This window comes from Topomyia yanbarensis, chromosome 1, assembly GCF_030247195.1.
Source record: "Topomyia yanbarensis strain Yona2022 chromosome 1, ASM3024719v1, whole genome shotgun sequence".
NCBI lineage: Eukaryota > Metazoa > Arthropoda > Insecta > Diptera > Culicidae > Topomyia > Topomyia yanbarensis.
In genome coordinates this window covers 17,660,823-17,676,788 of record NC_080670.1, presented here as the reverse complement: position 1 = coordinate 17,676,788, position 15,966 = coordinate 17,660,823, and the positions used below count along the sequence as shown (strand labels likewise).

The window sequence follows — 15,966 nt, the reverse complement described above, 5'->3', positions numbered from 1 at the left end:
ATTTAGAGCCACAGTACTCAAGACGATACTGATTCCTTCGGTAGAACACAAAGGGTTACGTCAGTAAGCTCTAAGCTTGCTCATATGACCTTTTCCACGCTGTTCTAAACTTTCTTCCTTCATCGTCTCGCTCGTTACAAGATAAAAACAAAGAAGACCCACCCCTTGGTCGGCAGCTACTACGTGATTTGGTCTTTAATGTTGGATGAAGCGGTTGCGCAATGTCGCGACACAGAGCCAATGTCGTGTCCCAGGATCCCGAAGCTGCAAGTTAACCTGTGAACTTCAGGTCATGCATGGTAACGTTCTCCCAATTCACTTGGACTTTGTGCAGAATCTGGAAGTATTCTGTGCTGCAGTGGCAACCATAAGATGTTTACGATACCGACCCGTCTCAACATCACCGGGAAAAATACCTCCAAGGTAGCAGAGATTGAAGAGTTGGATCTCGAACAACTCTGCCGCTATCATTGCACCTATTGAGCTCCGCATACTGGGAGCTCGCCAGCTGACGAAAAAACACGACACACTAATACAATAACGGAGTGTCTTATCAAAATGGCTAAGGCGTTACATTTCTATGACCAAATCAGCCACAAGAAGCCCAATTTCAGCGAAGGTCTACCGGATATCAGCGATGTTCTAGCTTTTGAACCAGTATTTGGGAGGTTCCCGTACAATATCGCGAAGAACAACAGTGGCTTAGGCGCGAAGAGAAATGAGCAGGCGAAGAAATCGACGAGATGTCAGCTGTCCCCGTCGAAACCAATGATTTACGTGAGGGTACGCAGTATCTTAGAAATTGGGCGTTACGCGAACCCCGTTTATCGCCGGATTTGATCACCCGTGGTACCACAATTCACATCCCCAAGGACATACCAATTACCTGTCTAACAAGTCTGCACAAGATCACGAACACCTTCATCACTATATACGTAAGGGCCCACTATGAGGAGAATAGCATCCTGCCAGAGGAACAGAAAGGATGTAAGAAAAACACACAAGACTGAAAAGATCAAGCCATCCTCAATACAGTCATTGTTGGAGAAGTGATGCGTAACCAACAGAACCTTAGTATGGCCTATATCGATTACAAGAAGACATACGACTTCATACCGCACTCGCTCCTCGTCAAGGTATTAAAGATGTATAAAGTTGATCCTGTAGTCTAAGGTTCCTACGGCAAGTGATGGAGAGAGGAATGACAAAACTGCTTAGCTCAGAAGTGGAAATGGCGTGTTACAGTCTAGACTTCGACGTGTTACAGTCTAGTCTTCCAAGACGATTAATTTATCCGGCTCAGTAGGACACCTCAATGACTATCAGATAAGGTATAGAGAAAGCTCACCGGAAGAAACGTCCCATACTTTCTACGTGGACGATATCAGGGTCTATGCTGACTCGACAGAACGACTGGGTGATGTCATCAAGCCGAAAGAATTAGTGGCGATATCGGCAGGGCGTTTGGCCTAGAGAATTGTCGATCTGTTCAGTTACTATCATGGCTATTGGAAACTGGCGATCGACGAAGGTGAGATGATTATATCGGATTCCTGCAGCTCCCCGGGATTCGCCACATCGACATTAAACTTAAGTTCCGAAATAACGTTCTTGAGCCAAGTGAACTGTATCTTGAAGTCTTTCCTGAACGCGGGGAATAAAGTCAAAGCAATTAATACGTTTGCTGTCCCCGTGTTAACCTACAGTTTCGGCGCCATCAAATAGAGTTGGTCAGTTCAGCTCTGGAAAATCTCGAGAGAACACTGAGGAAGGCGTTTAGAACCAGCGGGGGAATGCGCCATCCTCGGTCGATGAGATTCACATTGCCACGGGATGAAGGAGAACAATAAATAGTCGAAATCCAGGCAATATGTGTAGCGCAGGATCTACGGCTGCGAGAATACTCTGTGGAAAATACCAGCCGACATGGAGTATATCAAGTCGTTTGTGCTGCAGACCGCAACTATAGCGCAAACGATCTTAAATGCAATTTGCAGACTGCGGAGCAGAAAATTGCAGAGTGGAAGTAGATAGCTGTGCACGGTGCCTATCCACACCAGTTGGAGTAGCCATACATCGACAAGACTGCGTCTATTTTTTGAACAACTTGTGTTCTCATTTGGCCCTTCGTTATGCAATTTGCGATATTATGAAAGATCGTCTAGGCGCGGTGTTTCATGAAGCGCGGCCATTTGCTGCGATGAAATTTCGGGTCTATACTAATTAACACAGTATAAACTATACAAATAGATCTCTTGCCTTTTATTTGATTAATCTTTAATTTCGTTCGGCGCAGCCCCCTTTTGCCCCTTAGGTTGCTACGGCTCTGAACATAACTCGAACAATTGATTTTTGATATCTTTAAAATTTTCTCAGCATATTCAAAATTGATTTCTCCAAAGACGTACGTAGGATTTTGTTTTTTCATTGGTTAATTTTTTTCAATGAACAATAACGTGTCGATTTTTATGACATGTTCTGCGTTATTTCACTAAAAAGAGCGCCATTTCACAAAAAAACAATATATCGAAAAAATCCTAATTGTTATAAGAAATCGAAAAAAAACTTTAGTTTTGAGCTCTAGCCTCTAGGTTAAATTTACGGGAGATAGGTTTTCAAAAATAAGTGTCTACGGGCAAAGGCTGCACGACCGCCATCTTGTGATAAAATTAGTTCAATTTTTTTTTGTGCTTCACAACCAGCAATATAAATCACATTTGATGAGGACTCGTTTCACCTAATAAAGAGAGCCTAGAAAAATTTCTGGAATATGTCTATTTTTTCGTATTCTACAGTGGTGTAACCCCTTAATACACAATGAAAAAAAAATGCGTAAGGTGAAGCTGATCTATTTTTGCTCGTAACACCTTTGATGCCTTCCTTGAAGAAGTGATTTTTGGTCGTTATTCCCCCAGTGCCTATACGAGCGAATCCTATTCCGAATATCGAGCCAGTTCCGCAAATGTAACTAAGTATCATACGCTCGTTCTCTTGAATTGGTTTACACACGACTTGAAATCAGGCTGCTCAATTAATCAAGAAACCTCTCTGGCGAACATACTTGATGCGGAACAGCAGGCACACAAGTTGTATAAACGGATTCACCGTCATCGTCGGTCGCTTGGAACGGAAAAGGTCACCATCTGAACGAGACTGCTGCATACAGCACCTAACTACTTACACATATTTTCAAATGGCAAACGAGACTCTGCTAAATTGGCGCTATTTCTTCTGTGCATGACCGGTAGAAAATGAGGAATTTCCCACGATTAATGCCGTAAAACTTTGATGTGACCCAAAAGAGTGATAGCTACTGGCTTGCATATACATGCCAACCCTAGTTGCAAATATTTACTTGGATGTCGAACACAATCTTTCTCTTCCGAGTGACGACAAGACAAGCCTAGACCTCCCACGATGAGTTGTGATAGACTGATAAGATCTGGAATAACCGACAATAGCTACCTACCTTCGGCGAGAACAGCATAAACCTGTAGCATAATCATGTAGTACAAGAGTCTCGTGTGTTGATTGAGCGGTAATTATTCCTGAGCGAATGCGGTCGGTCGGGTGAACTCAGCAATAATTAAAGTGGCTAAAGCACCTTCCTTGCCTTGTGTTGGTTTGTATAAGATTTCACTCCATTATGTTGCGATAGAAACGGAGATGCTTGAAGATGGGTTAAGTGAATTGCACGATTACTAGCATAAATTTTAGGTGTCCATTAGAAATTAAATAACTTACAGCCTATAAAGCATTGAATTACGACGACAAGATTTTGGAACCCCGTTTTTCGTACCGTAATGGAATGTATATTATAAACTTTATTCAGAAACGTTTTCCATAATATCATTTACTAACCAAGGTTCAACGCGTAAAGTTGAACTCAAAGTGCGACTAGCAATTCAAATATCGGTTTTCACCTACATTTAACGATTTTCCATTTAATACCCCACATTTTCTGCTTTTCTCCTTTTCAGACTGCAAACGTCACGCCCTAGTTTTCGCGCCAGTAATCAAATCAAATATTCTGAATCCTCAATCATGTCGGCCGTAGCATCGTCACCTTGAAAGACGGGACCCATTTTCCAGCATCGTTTCATAAATCATCGGAATCAACCTGGTCGGAACTATAAGCATTGTGAGACTATAAGCTGTTGTGTTGGGGTGAAAAAAATTGAGCAGTTAAAATTGCTGATGACAGAGAGTGTGTACAAATTAGAGGCCGGCAAGTGCCTTTAATTGAATTATATTATTATTGTCAAGAGTGTCAGTTCAGTCGGACCAGGTGTTACAATTTAATCCGTGCAGCGAATGTCGGTCGTCGCCGTCATCGGTAAAGGAGTTATTTGCTGTGGGAAAGCGAGAAATTGTGGACCACGATCGTCGCTGTCCGACTTGTGCTTGCTAGGTCATGAAAACAATGGCGAGAGGTCGCTAATGATGCAATCTCCGGACGGATGGTAGTTTCCATTTATGAACTAATTATTTCTCGACGGATGGTACCGTTTGGTTTCCTAACCGAAGATCTCTCTCTCTCTCTCTCTCTCGGTGGGGTTAAGTTTGTGATTTGATAGCTTTGCAAGGGGAACTGCGCGCGATGATTATGACCAGCGACAACCTTAACCTTAATGTTTTGACAATAAGCGCTTTGCGTCACCTCCGGTGGCGTTGCTGATGTCCGACTGCTGGCATTGGCGTTGGAGAGTAGTGCTAGTGATTCGCGAACAACTTGCAGTGCAGTGATAGTCAGCGCACTCATGGCCGATAGCCGCGAACGAATACGAGGCCCACCGCGGGATGGGCGCGAAGGTTTCACCAGTCCGCGGCAGGTACTCAGACGTTTGATGTTGCTATCCGAGGGCCGCCAATATCGGGAGGCAGCAACTGTGGTTGGACGTCTCGGACCGTCGGTGTTGCGGTCGGTTGTGGCGGAACTACCGATGGATATTCTGATCGAGGCGCTGCCTCACAGCACCTACCTGCTGGAGTCGTTTTTTAACAGGTAAGTCTGGCGATTCTTAGTTCGTGATAGTGTTGTTTATTGTGTTCGTATTTCGTCACGTGTATGCCTGAACGATTGAAACGAGTGATCGAGTGAGTGAGTGAAGAGGCGCGTGGAAAGTTGACTTATTAAAATGCCATGCAAAATGATATCTAGTTTTAAACCGAGTGATATTTCGGCCAGTGACATTCTTCAAAAAACTATTCGTCTCCTCGATGCACCACTATCGAAGCGTAATGCACTACTAAGCAAAATCAAATGTTTCAATTTCACTAGTTCTCATCAGCATAAAATTGAACGTATTTTCCTGCGGGACACCTCGTAGGACTAGGGGTTTACTCAAAAACACAAATCGTGTTTTCGTTTTCGGAGTTAGCGTCAACCCGGCGTCAGCTTAGTCCTGTCTCTAAAATAGTATCAGATACTGATTACACGAAGCCGAAATGAAAATTCCATAACTACTAATGTCCAGCATATGCCGACATTCCACAGTTTCGCTACAATGGAATCATAAATTCGTAAATAGAATGAAAGTGATCGTGCAATGCACGAGTTCATTCGTCTTTTTCCACAACGAAGTATTTTCGTGCATTGTCAATAGTTTCGTTCATTTCACGAACTGATTATGGTATTTTTGTTCGTGACGTTTATGAAAAATGTTTGCGAAAGTTAGATGTACTATTGTAATAACTATTTTTGTGAATAAATATTGTGGGGAATTTTTGGTAGAAACTGTGAATAATGCAAAACTAATTTCTTGGGTTGATGACTATTTCTCTAATACCGTAAAACGGGGGAACATTGATCAATTTTTCTACATTTTTTCGAATAACTTTCTTCAAATCAAGTAGATGTAAATGTTTGCATTGTTAAAACGAGTACTGATATCCATAGATTGAAAACGTGAAAATTGTTTGGTAATTTATTTCGTTTTACTATAAAAATAAAATAAATTTGAGGTAAATTTTCATTCGTTGTTTTCGAGCAGTGGCGGATCCAGGGGGAGGGTCCTGGGGGTCCGGACCCCCTCCGAAATATTTTTACTTTTTAGGAAATTTTAAATTAATTTCAAGTTTATATTAGTTTCAAACCCTAATTCATTCCAAACCAAAATTGATCCACCAAGCTTATATTCATTAAATAAGGTTATTGCGTATTACTAACTGTACAATGTTCATTTTAAATTCGAAATTTCGGACCCCTCCCGAAATTTTTTTCTGGATTCGCCCCTGTTTTCGAGGTAACTTTGATCAGCAAAATATATCTATCGAAAAAAGAAATAACGCTCCAAAAATTGTGTAAATTGCATATCTGCAGGCGATTTTATGGCATAATATTATGTCGTCTCTTAAGAAAACAAAACTCCCTGGAAGGATACGGCCGACTTTTTTCGATCTTTTTCGGGAAAATAGCTGAAATAAAATAGTTAGCAATAAAAATCTCGGATTTTTTAAATTAATTATTGGACAAAAATATTTACGGTTTCTGAAAAAGTCAGTTGAAGTTGGTTGATTTCAATAATATGCAAGGAATTGTTTGAACAGATTGGAACGATGCATGAAAGTAGCATCATTTTCAATTTGAATTTTGTTCATAAAAGGTACATTAAATGACAAAATAATCGTTGCCGATAGATGCTGAAGATGTTTAGAATATGGTTTGTATTTTGTTTCGATGATTTTGTTGGAGAGAATCATCGTACGTTACTGAAAAATTCTCATTTGATAAAACTTGCCCAGGTGATCAAAGATACCCCCTTTTACAGTAGCAAGAATTTTATGGTAACTAAGTAATGGCATGCCTGGAATTGGGTCATTAAATGAAGAATAAAATTCTCCTTTTATTTCATAAACCGCATAGGGGCAGATCACTCTAGAAATGTATAACAAATTTGCATCAAATTCAAAAAGATGCATTTAACTTCCATTTTTGCATCAACTTTGCACCTCTTTGCAGAAAAGTGTATACAACAAACGTCCGTTTTATTTAATGTAGAGCTATGTTTCTTGCAGCACTTATCGTCTTACACCCAACGCAAAATACATTCTGAATTTGTAATTTAATGGAATGAAATGCATTTAATTTTTTTTTTTTTCAGAATGCAAGTGATCTCCCCTTTCTCAATATAACATCAAATACGTTCAACTTTCAAAACTTCAGAGTAATTTTTACTTGATTATCTAAAAATTGTAAACACGTCCTCGTTTGACACTATCGATCTTCCTTGACAGTGAATTTAGCCACAGGGGTTATAGTTTTTGACAGTTATCCCAGCAAAAGGATAGGGATCAGGGTAGCTCAATGGAATGTGTGGTTGTAATAACTCAATGGTATAAGATGACAGTTAAATATCCACATAGGTTTTACTATTTTTCTGTTTAATTTTTTTTTCTTATTGCACGCAAGTAATTTTATCAATTATTATCTGTCATTAAGTAATAATCCACGTTTTGCTTGATGGTAAAAGCCTTGCACCTTCAAATTAAGCCTTCTGACATTCAATTTTTTGGGGTCGTGAAGTTGCAGAATTTTCAAAAAATTGAAACATGTCTAACAATCACTGTCTTAAATTCGGCCATAACGTCTTCGAGGTATACACCGAGCATATAACATCTTAAAATTACTATATTTTTGCTTCAGCTTCAGGTCAGAAATCGCTGGAGTTAGATTTCCGTCCGTGTCTGCATGAATTACTAGAATTTTTTTGATAACAGGTATATCCTGACTAATTCAATGAATAAGGACTCATCTACCTTAAAGTTTCATTTTTTCGGTACCTCGATTCATGTACATATTGTGTTAGGAAATATTTCAGGATACACCTATCTTTTCGTGCTCTACACCACAGTCGTGTAATCCCGCAAAATGAGACAATCAAGTTAGTATTTAGCGTTTCGGACAATCAAGCTATTCTATCAGAATCGTAGGAAGGATCTAAGCATTGTGAAACGTGTTGCCTCCTACTGAACTTGAGCGATTTCACGCTTTTCTGCTTAGTTCACGCTTCTTTGTTTTCAATTTATTCTTTATATACCAGTCGCTTAATCATGAAAGGAGAGTAAATTATGTTCATTCTAAATATCTTCAACTCAGAAAACAACCAGTATTTTAACTCGACTCAACATTCAATGTGTGTTATCTAAAGTCACCGAAATAAACTATAAGCTTCCACAGTATGAAAGGAACTAACCAATAATAAAAAAATCCATACCGTCCGGCATGAAACACCGAAGATTCACATTCTTATTCAACCACTTTCATTTTCCATTAAACCTGAAAAGATGCTTCATCCCGTTATTCGAGTGTAAAGCAATTCCCGCGGAAAGTAGATAGCCGCTGTCACATTCGGCGGCAACAACCACCGTGGTCGATTATGAGTGGATTCGAAGGCGAAGTGATAAAACATAAACATAAACATGTTTCGGTTGAGATACACGCCACCACGACAGGGTTGACTTCTTGCGAATTTCACTTTCACTCGCTATTGCACCGTCTTCCCGAAGCAATCGCCGAAACGATTTGGAGAACTTGCACTAACCGAAGAATGTCAGGAACTCCCATCGATTGGTTTTATATTTTGAACAATTTACTGCCTTATCTGGTTTTACTCTCTGCTCTGTCGATCATAATTTAATAATTGTTTGAAGCCGAAGTTTAGGGAAGACAGCCTTATGGAAGGTGGTGATGCAGAAGGGTATCAAGTCTCGCCGTTTAGGAGCATCTGCATCGCCCGAAGACATATTTACTGATTAAGATATGGTCCCCAACGCTGGTCGCGGGTTGAACAAATGTATGATATTGTATCCGCCTTCGGTTTGGTTCGGTTCCATGGTAGGTGAAATAACATTCAACACCCGGCGGGCACAAATATTCGCCGTTGCCCGTTGACTATTGGAATGGGTTGCCGCGCTTATAGCCACTTTCACCTGTCAAGGGTAATACATTCGCGAAATTTAACAGGTCCCTAAAAGCAATGCCTTATTCGGTAGATACTTGACACCTACCACCGTAGGCGAAAGTTGAAACCGTGCTAAGACGACTGTTTTATTTATTTGTATTATTTTTACTGGCTTTCCGATTCAGAGTAATATTTTAAAATCGATTGCTGCACCCCCTTTAAGAAATGTCTGTTCCGCGATGTGCGACAGTGGTTCCATTCCTAGTATTTCAATCCTAACAGTATTGTAAACCATTTCTTATATTACTAACCGTTTTCAATAATCACCATTGTGTCTTCTTTGTTGGCAAAATTACAATTGAATGTTTCGTTATTTTGTGGAATAAATATTTCTCAAACATGACATATTCTACAAAAAAACGCACCCCGTGGAAGCATCATTATTTAGCCTTGAAATCAGATCCAAATAACTCAAGTATAAAATTAATGTTTTCACGATTTCACCCCCCTCAATAAAATTTGTAACTCATGATTTTTCTTCTCCTTTCGCTTCTTTCTTACGTACAGACTGAACGCAGTGATACCCAACCCAAAACCCGATGTCCCCAGCGAGGCGATCATGTGGCACCTTGTCAAACTATTTAGCAACCCGCACGAAACTGGCCTCCGGCAGAGATGTACAAAGCTAGTTCAAGCCATCGGAATCTGGCAACCGTCCCTTCGGGATGCCCTGATTGCTCGCCGGAAACAACTGGACCAAGCCATCGAGGGCCTGGGCGTTCATGGACTCACGGCGGACTACACCGGAACTTTAATCTCACTTCACATAGCGTTGAAGAACGAACTGCAGCGACACATAGAGACCTACAAACAGGCAATCCACAAGCTGGAGGAGCTTAGTCCCGTCACCGTGAATCAAGATCCTGCTCAATCCTCTCATCAGCGTCTGCTGGCCATCTGTCATGGGGACATCCAGCAGCGGCTGATTGACAACAAAACGCTACTTACCATGCTGGACAAACCGGCTCTCAAGCAGCTTGCTCAGCTAGTGGAAAACCTTTCCCAGCGGGTGCAGAACGATAAAGAGGTTCTGTTCTGTGTGGGACAGATCCGGCGAATCGATACCTCAGCGAATACGGAGGAGAGGTAAGTTTACCAATAAGATGTATCACAATCTATTTGACCATTGTCACATATTTGTTTTTATTTTTGCTCTCTGGTTGTTTTTTTCTTCATTTTCGACTCACACTGCACAGACCTGCAGCTGGCCTGTTGATGAACTACTCCCGAGGCTGTGAGGCTGTCCTGGGACTGATGGGACCCCTGTCTGCTCCCAGCAGTCCAACGAGCAACGGTTGCAGCAGCGGAAGCGACGGTTACCACTCCGACTCCGATAACGATGAAACTAAGTATTTAACCTAGTCTAGCAACAGATTTATCTACAGCAGAAACTAATCATCGCTTTATTGTTTTATAGATTTTTTCTGATGTTTATTTGTCAAGAAAATTCTAATGTATCGTTGCAAATTTTCTATGTTTTTGTATTTTTTCTTCTATGAAACAATCTGTTGCGATATCTGTCTTGCCATGGCCCAGCTCCGAACTTGTGCGCCAGTATATCGTCATGTACAGCAAGCACCGCATCGAGACGTTGGATTCACTCAACAGTTTGATACAATTGAAACACGCTCATCAACTGAAAGCGAAGATACTTTTTTCGATCATTGTGGTAAGTAACTGTTAGTAGGCATATACATGTAATTTATTTTTGACATTAAAAATGTCTTACTCCACTATCTGGGGCTAGGTGTCATTCTAAAATCTAAACTATCTCCCATGTAACGAAACTATGTAAGGTTTGCACGCTTATAACTCCGATATTACTAGATGGATTTTAATCATTCATACACCAACCGATTCAGAAACACCTAACTTAAATATTGGTAATAATTTAATATCTCCCCAATAAAAGTAGACTTTTGGAAATTGGTAAAATTAAAAAGTTCACAAAAAACGGGAAAAATACCATTCGTGAGGCAGATTTCTCAGACACAGCCGTCAAAAGAGGGCAGCTTAGTTGCTCAATGAAACACGAAAAGTCATAAATAGAAGCAACGTATGTCCGTTTAAATCAGTTGTTGCTCTTATCTCACACGAGCAACGTCGTCTCCGGGCGATGCAATAAGCGCTATCGATTTTCGGTAACGTTGGCATTTGCACACACTCGCACCTAAGTGACTAAACCATATACGGTTAGTTTATAAATAGAGGTGACGCGTACCCGTTTGAATCAGTTTTTGTTCTTATGTCGAACGGGTAAGATCATGGCTGCAGCGTCTGGGCACTACAATAAGCGGTAGACGCTATGCATTTTCGGCAGCGGTGGCCGTGTGCGGATTTGTCGGGTACCAGCATGGTGTCACAGAATGATTTGCAAAGTGGGTGGGCGGGGTGGTTTGGATTTAATTCAATACGGTGTGTGCTGCTTAAGAGTGTTGCGTTTGAAAAAAAAAAATATTTATTTTTATGCATGCGTGTACGTTGTAACTTGTTAATCCATGTTTACGGCGCTTTGTAGCTGCGTAGGGTAAAGAGCCAATTGGTTTTCATGTTTCATATTTCGGTTATATGTTTTTTATCAGTAAGGCATCTGACAACGTGCTTCTGTAGTTATTGCACTGTTCAGCAGCGTAGTATTTTATATAGGAGAGTACACTCAGGTTTTTTACGCGGATTTTGAAATTTACGCGGTTTTCATTAACGCGTTTTTTTAAATTTACGCGGTTTTCATTTACACGGCCTGTATCCCCTGCGTGAAAAATCTGAGTGTAATTGCATCGGAAACAATCACATTCCCAGCAGAACTTTTTGTTTTCTAATTTCAAACACTTTTGTTTCGTACTGCACACAACGGAAAATTTTAAAACAGAACTTACCGTCCCAGCAGCAGTTGAAGCGGGTGTTCTTTTTCGATTCAAATTCAAGCCAAGTCTTAAGCGTTACTGGACTTAAAATTGTTTTCCCAGTTTAACCAGTCAGAATATCTGTCCTACCCTATGTATTTAAAACACAGTTCTAATTGCGTTTTAAGGTATACAACAAATAAGGTTGGGTATACTAATTTAAATTTGGGGGGTGGGCGTAGCGTAGTTGGTAAATCGATTGCCTTGTACGTAGCGCACCTAGGTTCGAATCCCGACCCCGCACATAGGATTAGAAATTTTTCATAAGAGATTTTTCTAATCCGGAGAGGCGAATGACCTTAAGGTTAAAACCTCTATAATCGAAATAAAAAAAAATAATTTAAATTTTAAAATAAATCTGTTTTAAATTATGAAACAAACCGCTGTACTTAAGATATAATTATGTCAGTCCTATTACCACATAAAACACCTATATAACATAAAACGCTGCAGAATTGGTTTAATAATACAACGTTTACACTACAGAGTTATAACACGTTTTAATAATTAGCAACAAGAAAAATGTCACCAAGATAGCATAAAAACCCGTTTTAACTGGTAGTGCGAACGTTGCATAACAATGTAATTTATCAAATAATTTCATTTTTCCACCACTAATCGATCAAGAAATACTTACACTTAAGATTGTTTACTTAAGTTCATTAGTACATTATTGAAAATTTAAATGGAAAATGAAATTTCATAATTTATGGAGAATCTGTATATTTCCGTTGGCGGGCGTGGGTTTCCTCATCACAGCTCTCAATATGGAACTTTTCTTTTGAATATATTTTCTGGACAGACCAGCCTATTTTTACTAGATGGATCAGCCAAATAATGCCAATCACCTAGTGAGATACTTGATTAATTAATAGATTACCGTTAAAAGACCTTCAATAAATTATGTTTTAATGGGGAGGGTATATAGCAAATTGTAACATATGAAAACAGGCGAGTGAACAAGAACGTGTGTCGATATGTGTGATAGATAAAAATGCTATATTTTTAATGTCACCGTGGTCGTGTCCTGTACACAACCCTTTAATTTTTCTGTTTAGGATTTTGCATTCACCAATCGAAATATGGGAAATGTACAGTTTTTGAGCATGAGCATGAGCATGATGACCGTACAATTCGTAGTTGCTACTCCGTGATTGACAAGAGCTGGCGAAATTGCACAAGGAATCAACGAATGGAGTCTGGGAGTAGCTTTCCATCCTCAATGTGCACGTTCCGAGAGCTCTAATATTTGAAGTGTCAATAACGGCGCCGGCCACGTCCTTACAGTCATCGGGGAAGGAAGGGAATGTTAGTGTGACAACCGTTATTATGGAGACCGTGTATACCTCTGCATCTCCACGGTTATCACGGGAAGGAGTTATTGTTAGTGGGAGAGGATTGGTTACATAAATCGGGATTCACCTTGATAAGTGATATAATCTATGCAACTCTTATAAGTTTTATCATGTGTTTATTGATCTGGGCAGCCGGCTGCCGAGAAATGCTAATAAATTTATCGTTTATTGTATTAATACGGAAATACTCGGTGCTTGAAATAAACAACTTAAACTCCGGATAGCCGACCATCGGGAGTGTTGTATTAATCAAATTGGACAAGTGTATTTGAAACGTATGGTGTACAATATTATTTCTCCAGTTTTCTTTATTCTAGCTACTCTAGAACAATGAAACACGTTTTACAACATCTAACTGAATGCTAGCATAAAAATTAAATAATATAATACGTTATGAACATACTTTTTATAAGAATAAAATGAAGATTTTTTAGCAACCACCACCCGCGAGCGGTTTTATGCAATCTCTCGACTAATTGCATTGGGAATAATAATCAAAATGAAGCGATAGCAAAGAGTATTGTTTACATTCGCGACGTGACTAATTACCATCTCACTAATTACGCGGTCCACAGTCAATAAAATACGCAAAACTGCCCTCAATATCCCTACCTTTCGTCCTAGAACCAGTATTTTAATAGTATTTCTTTGTATTAAAAAATTCATGAAATACCTCTATCCGAGCACAACGAAAACTCGAATCGAACGCCCCCGGCTTCCGCATCCCCATTCGAATGAGTCGAACAAAGACGGCAGACGTTGCTTCAACAATCGACCTCAAATGGGCAGGGTCACAACATAATCAGGGAGAAAACAGGCTCATTACCCTACAAAGAAAATATAACAAAGTCGTGAAACGAATAGTTATAGCTTCACCCGCAGTATATCCAACATAGTGGAATAGGTACCCAGTCTCGATGATCCGCTAGTTCTTAGGTTTGCGGGCGAAAATTTCCCTTCCTTTGCTCTTAGAAGCAAAAATGAGCCGAACGAGTATGCGCGTATACGTGTATGTCTCCTCACTCATATCGAGAGACAAACAGAATAAGGGAACTTCCATAAATGACATAGCATTTTTTGAGTGATTTTTAACACCCCCCCTCCCCCATCGTAGCATTTCGTCACAAACCTCTAAATACCCCCCTGGTAATTACGCAGCTTGACGGTAACTATCCCCCCCCCTTGTCCGCGTAAATTAAAAAAAAAAAAATAAAAGACGATGTTAGTTATTCCCCTTTTAAAAAATCTACGTAGCATCACATGACCCCCTACCCCCCTGTCGTCACACATCATCACAAAATACAAAACTCCCCCCTACCCCATATAATGTTACATCATTTATGGATGGTCTCTAATACAAAAATACCTGTAACTTATGCTGCTCCGATGCCACAGTGTCGCTCATGGGTGCATATACATACATGTGTATTCACCTGATATGTCGATCGCCCCAACCATCATCATTATTAATCATTATTACAAATTACAATTTTTCGTCTATGGACAGCACTATTTAATTACATTTCTCATCACTACCGCACATTTGAAGTATCGATGTAAACTCGAAAAATTTTTTTTGACGAAAATCGACTTTTTTGGACTTTTTTGTTCAAAGGGGGGGAAATATCCAAATCGAGCAGGTATTATTGATGTCAAATGACTTTAAAATGCATAAAGCGTCAAAATTTGATGTAATCTCGAGAAATTTTTTTTGACGATTTTTGTTCAAAGGGGGGGAGTAAAGGAAAATTTCAAAATCGACTTTGTAATTTTGATGCCAAATGACTTTAAACTGCATGAAACGTCGAGATTTGATGTAAACTCGAAATTTTTTTTTGGCGAAAATCGACTTTTTTTGTTCAAAGGGGAGGAAATATCCAAATCGAGCAGGTATTATTGATGTCAAATGACTAAAATGCATAAAGCGTCAAAATTTGATGTATTCTCGAGAAATTTTTTTTTACCAAAATTGACTTTTTTTGACGATTTTTGTTCAAAGGGGGGAGTAAAGGAAAATTTCAAAATCGACTTTGTAATTTTGATGCCAAATGACTTTAAACTGCATGAAACGTCGAGATCTGATGTAAACTCGAAATTTTTTTTTGACGAAAATCGACTTTTTTGGACTTTTTTGTTCAAAGGGGGGGAAATATCCAAGTCGAGCAGGTATTATTGATGTCAAATGACTAAAATGCATAAAGCGTCAAAATTTGATGTATTCTCGAGAAATTTTTTTTTACCAAAATTGACTTTTTTTGACGATTTTTGTTCAAAGGGGGGAGTAAAGGAAAATTTCAAAATCGACTTTGTAATTTTGATGCCAAATGACTTTAAACTGCATGAAACGTCGAGATTTGATGTAAACTCGAATTTTTTTTTTATACGGAAATCGACTTTTTTGGACTTTTTTTGTTCAAAGGGGGGGAAATATCCAAATCGAGCAGGTATTATTGATGTCAAATGACTTTAAAATGCATAAAGCGTCAAAATTTGATGTAATCTCGAGAATTTTTTTTTTACAAAAATTGACTTTTTTTGACGATTTTTGTTCAAAGGGGGGAGTAAAGGAAAATTTCAAAATCGACTTTGTAATTTTGATGCCAAATGACTTTAAACTGCATGAAACGTCGAGATTTGATGTAAACTCGAATTTTTTTTTTATACGGAAATCGACTTTTTTGGACTTTTTTTGTTCAAAGGGGGGGAAATATCCAAATCGAGCAGGTATTATTGATGTCAAATGAC

General features: G+C 39.4%; 1 protein-coding gene across 1 annotated transcript in view; it reads left to right on the top strand.

The window, feature by feature from the left end:
- The window catches only part of LOC131677030 (uncharacterized), a 45,040-nt gene that overhangs the window by 20,958 nt on the left and 8,116 nt on the right, over positions 1 to 15,966 (top strand). The window contains exons 2-5 of the mRNA XM_058956540.1: positions 3,981 to 5,005; positions 9,471 to 10,049; positions 10,160 to 10,312; positions 10,500 to 10,632. Coding sequence (XP_058812523.1) covers positions 4,761 to 5,005; positions 9,471 to 10,049; positions 10,160 to 10,312; positions 10,500 to 10,632 — 1,110 coding nt within the window. The 5' untranslated portion in view covers positions 3,981 to 4,760. The remainder of the gene's footprint in view (positions 1 to 3,980; positions 5,006 to 9,470; positions 10,050 to 10,159; positions 10,313 to 10,499; positions 10,633 to 15,966) is intronic.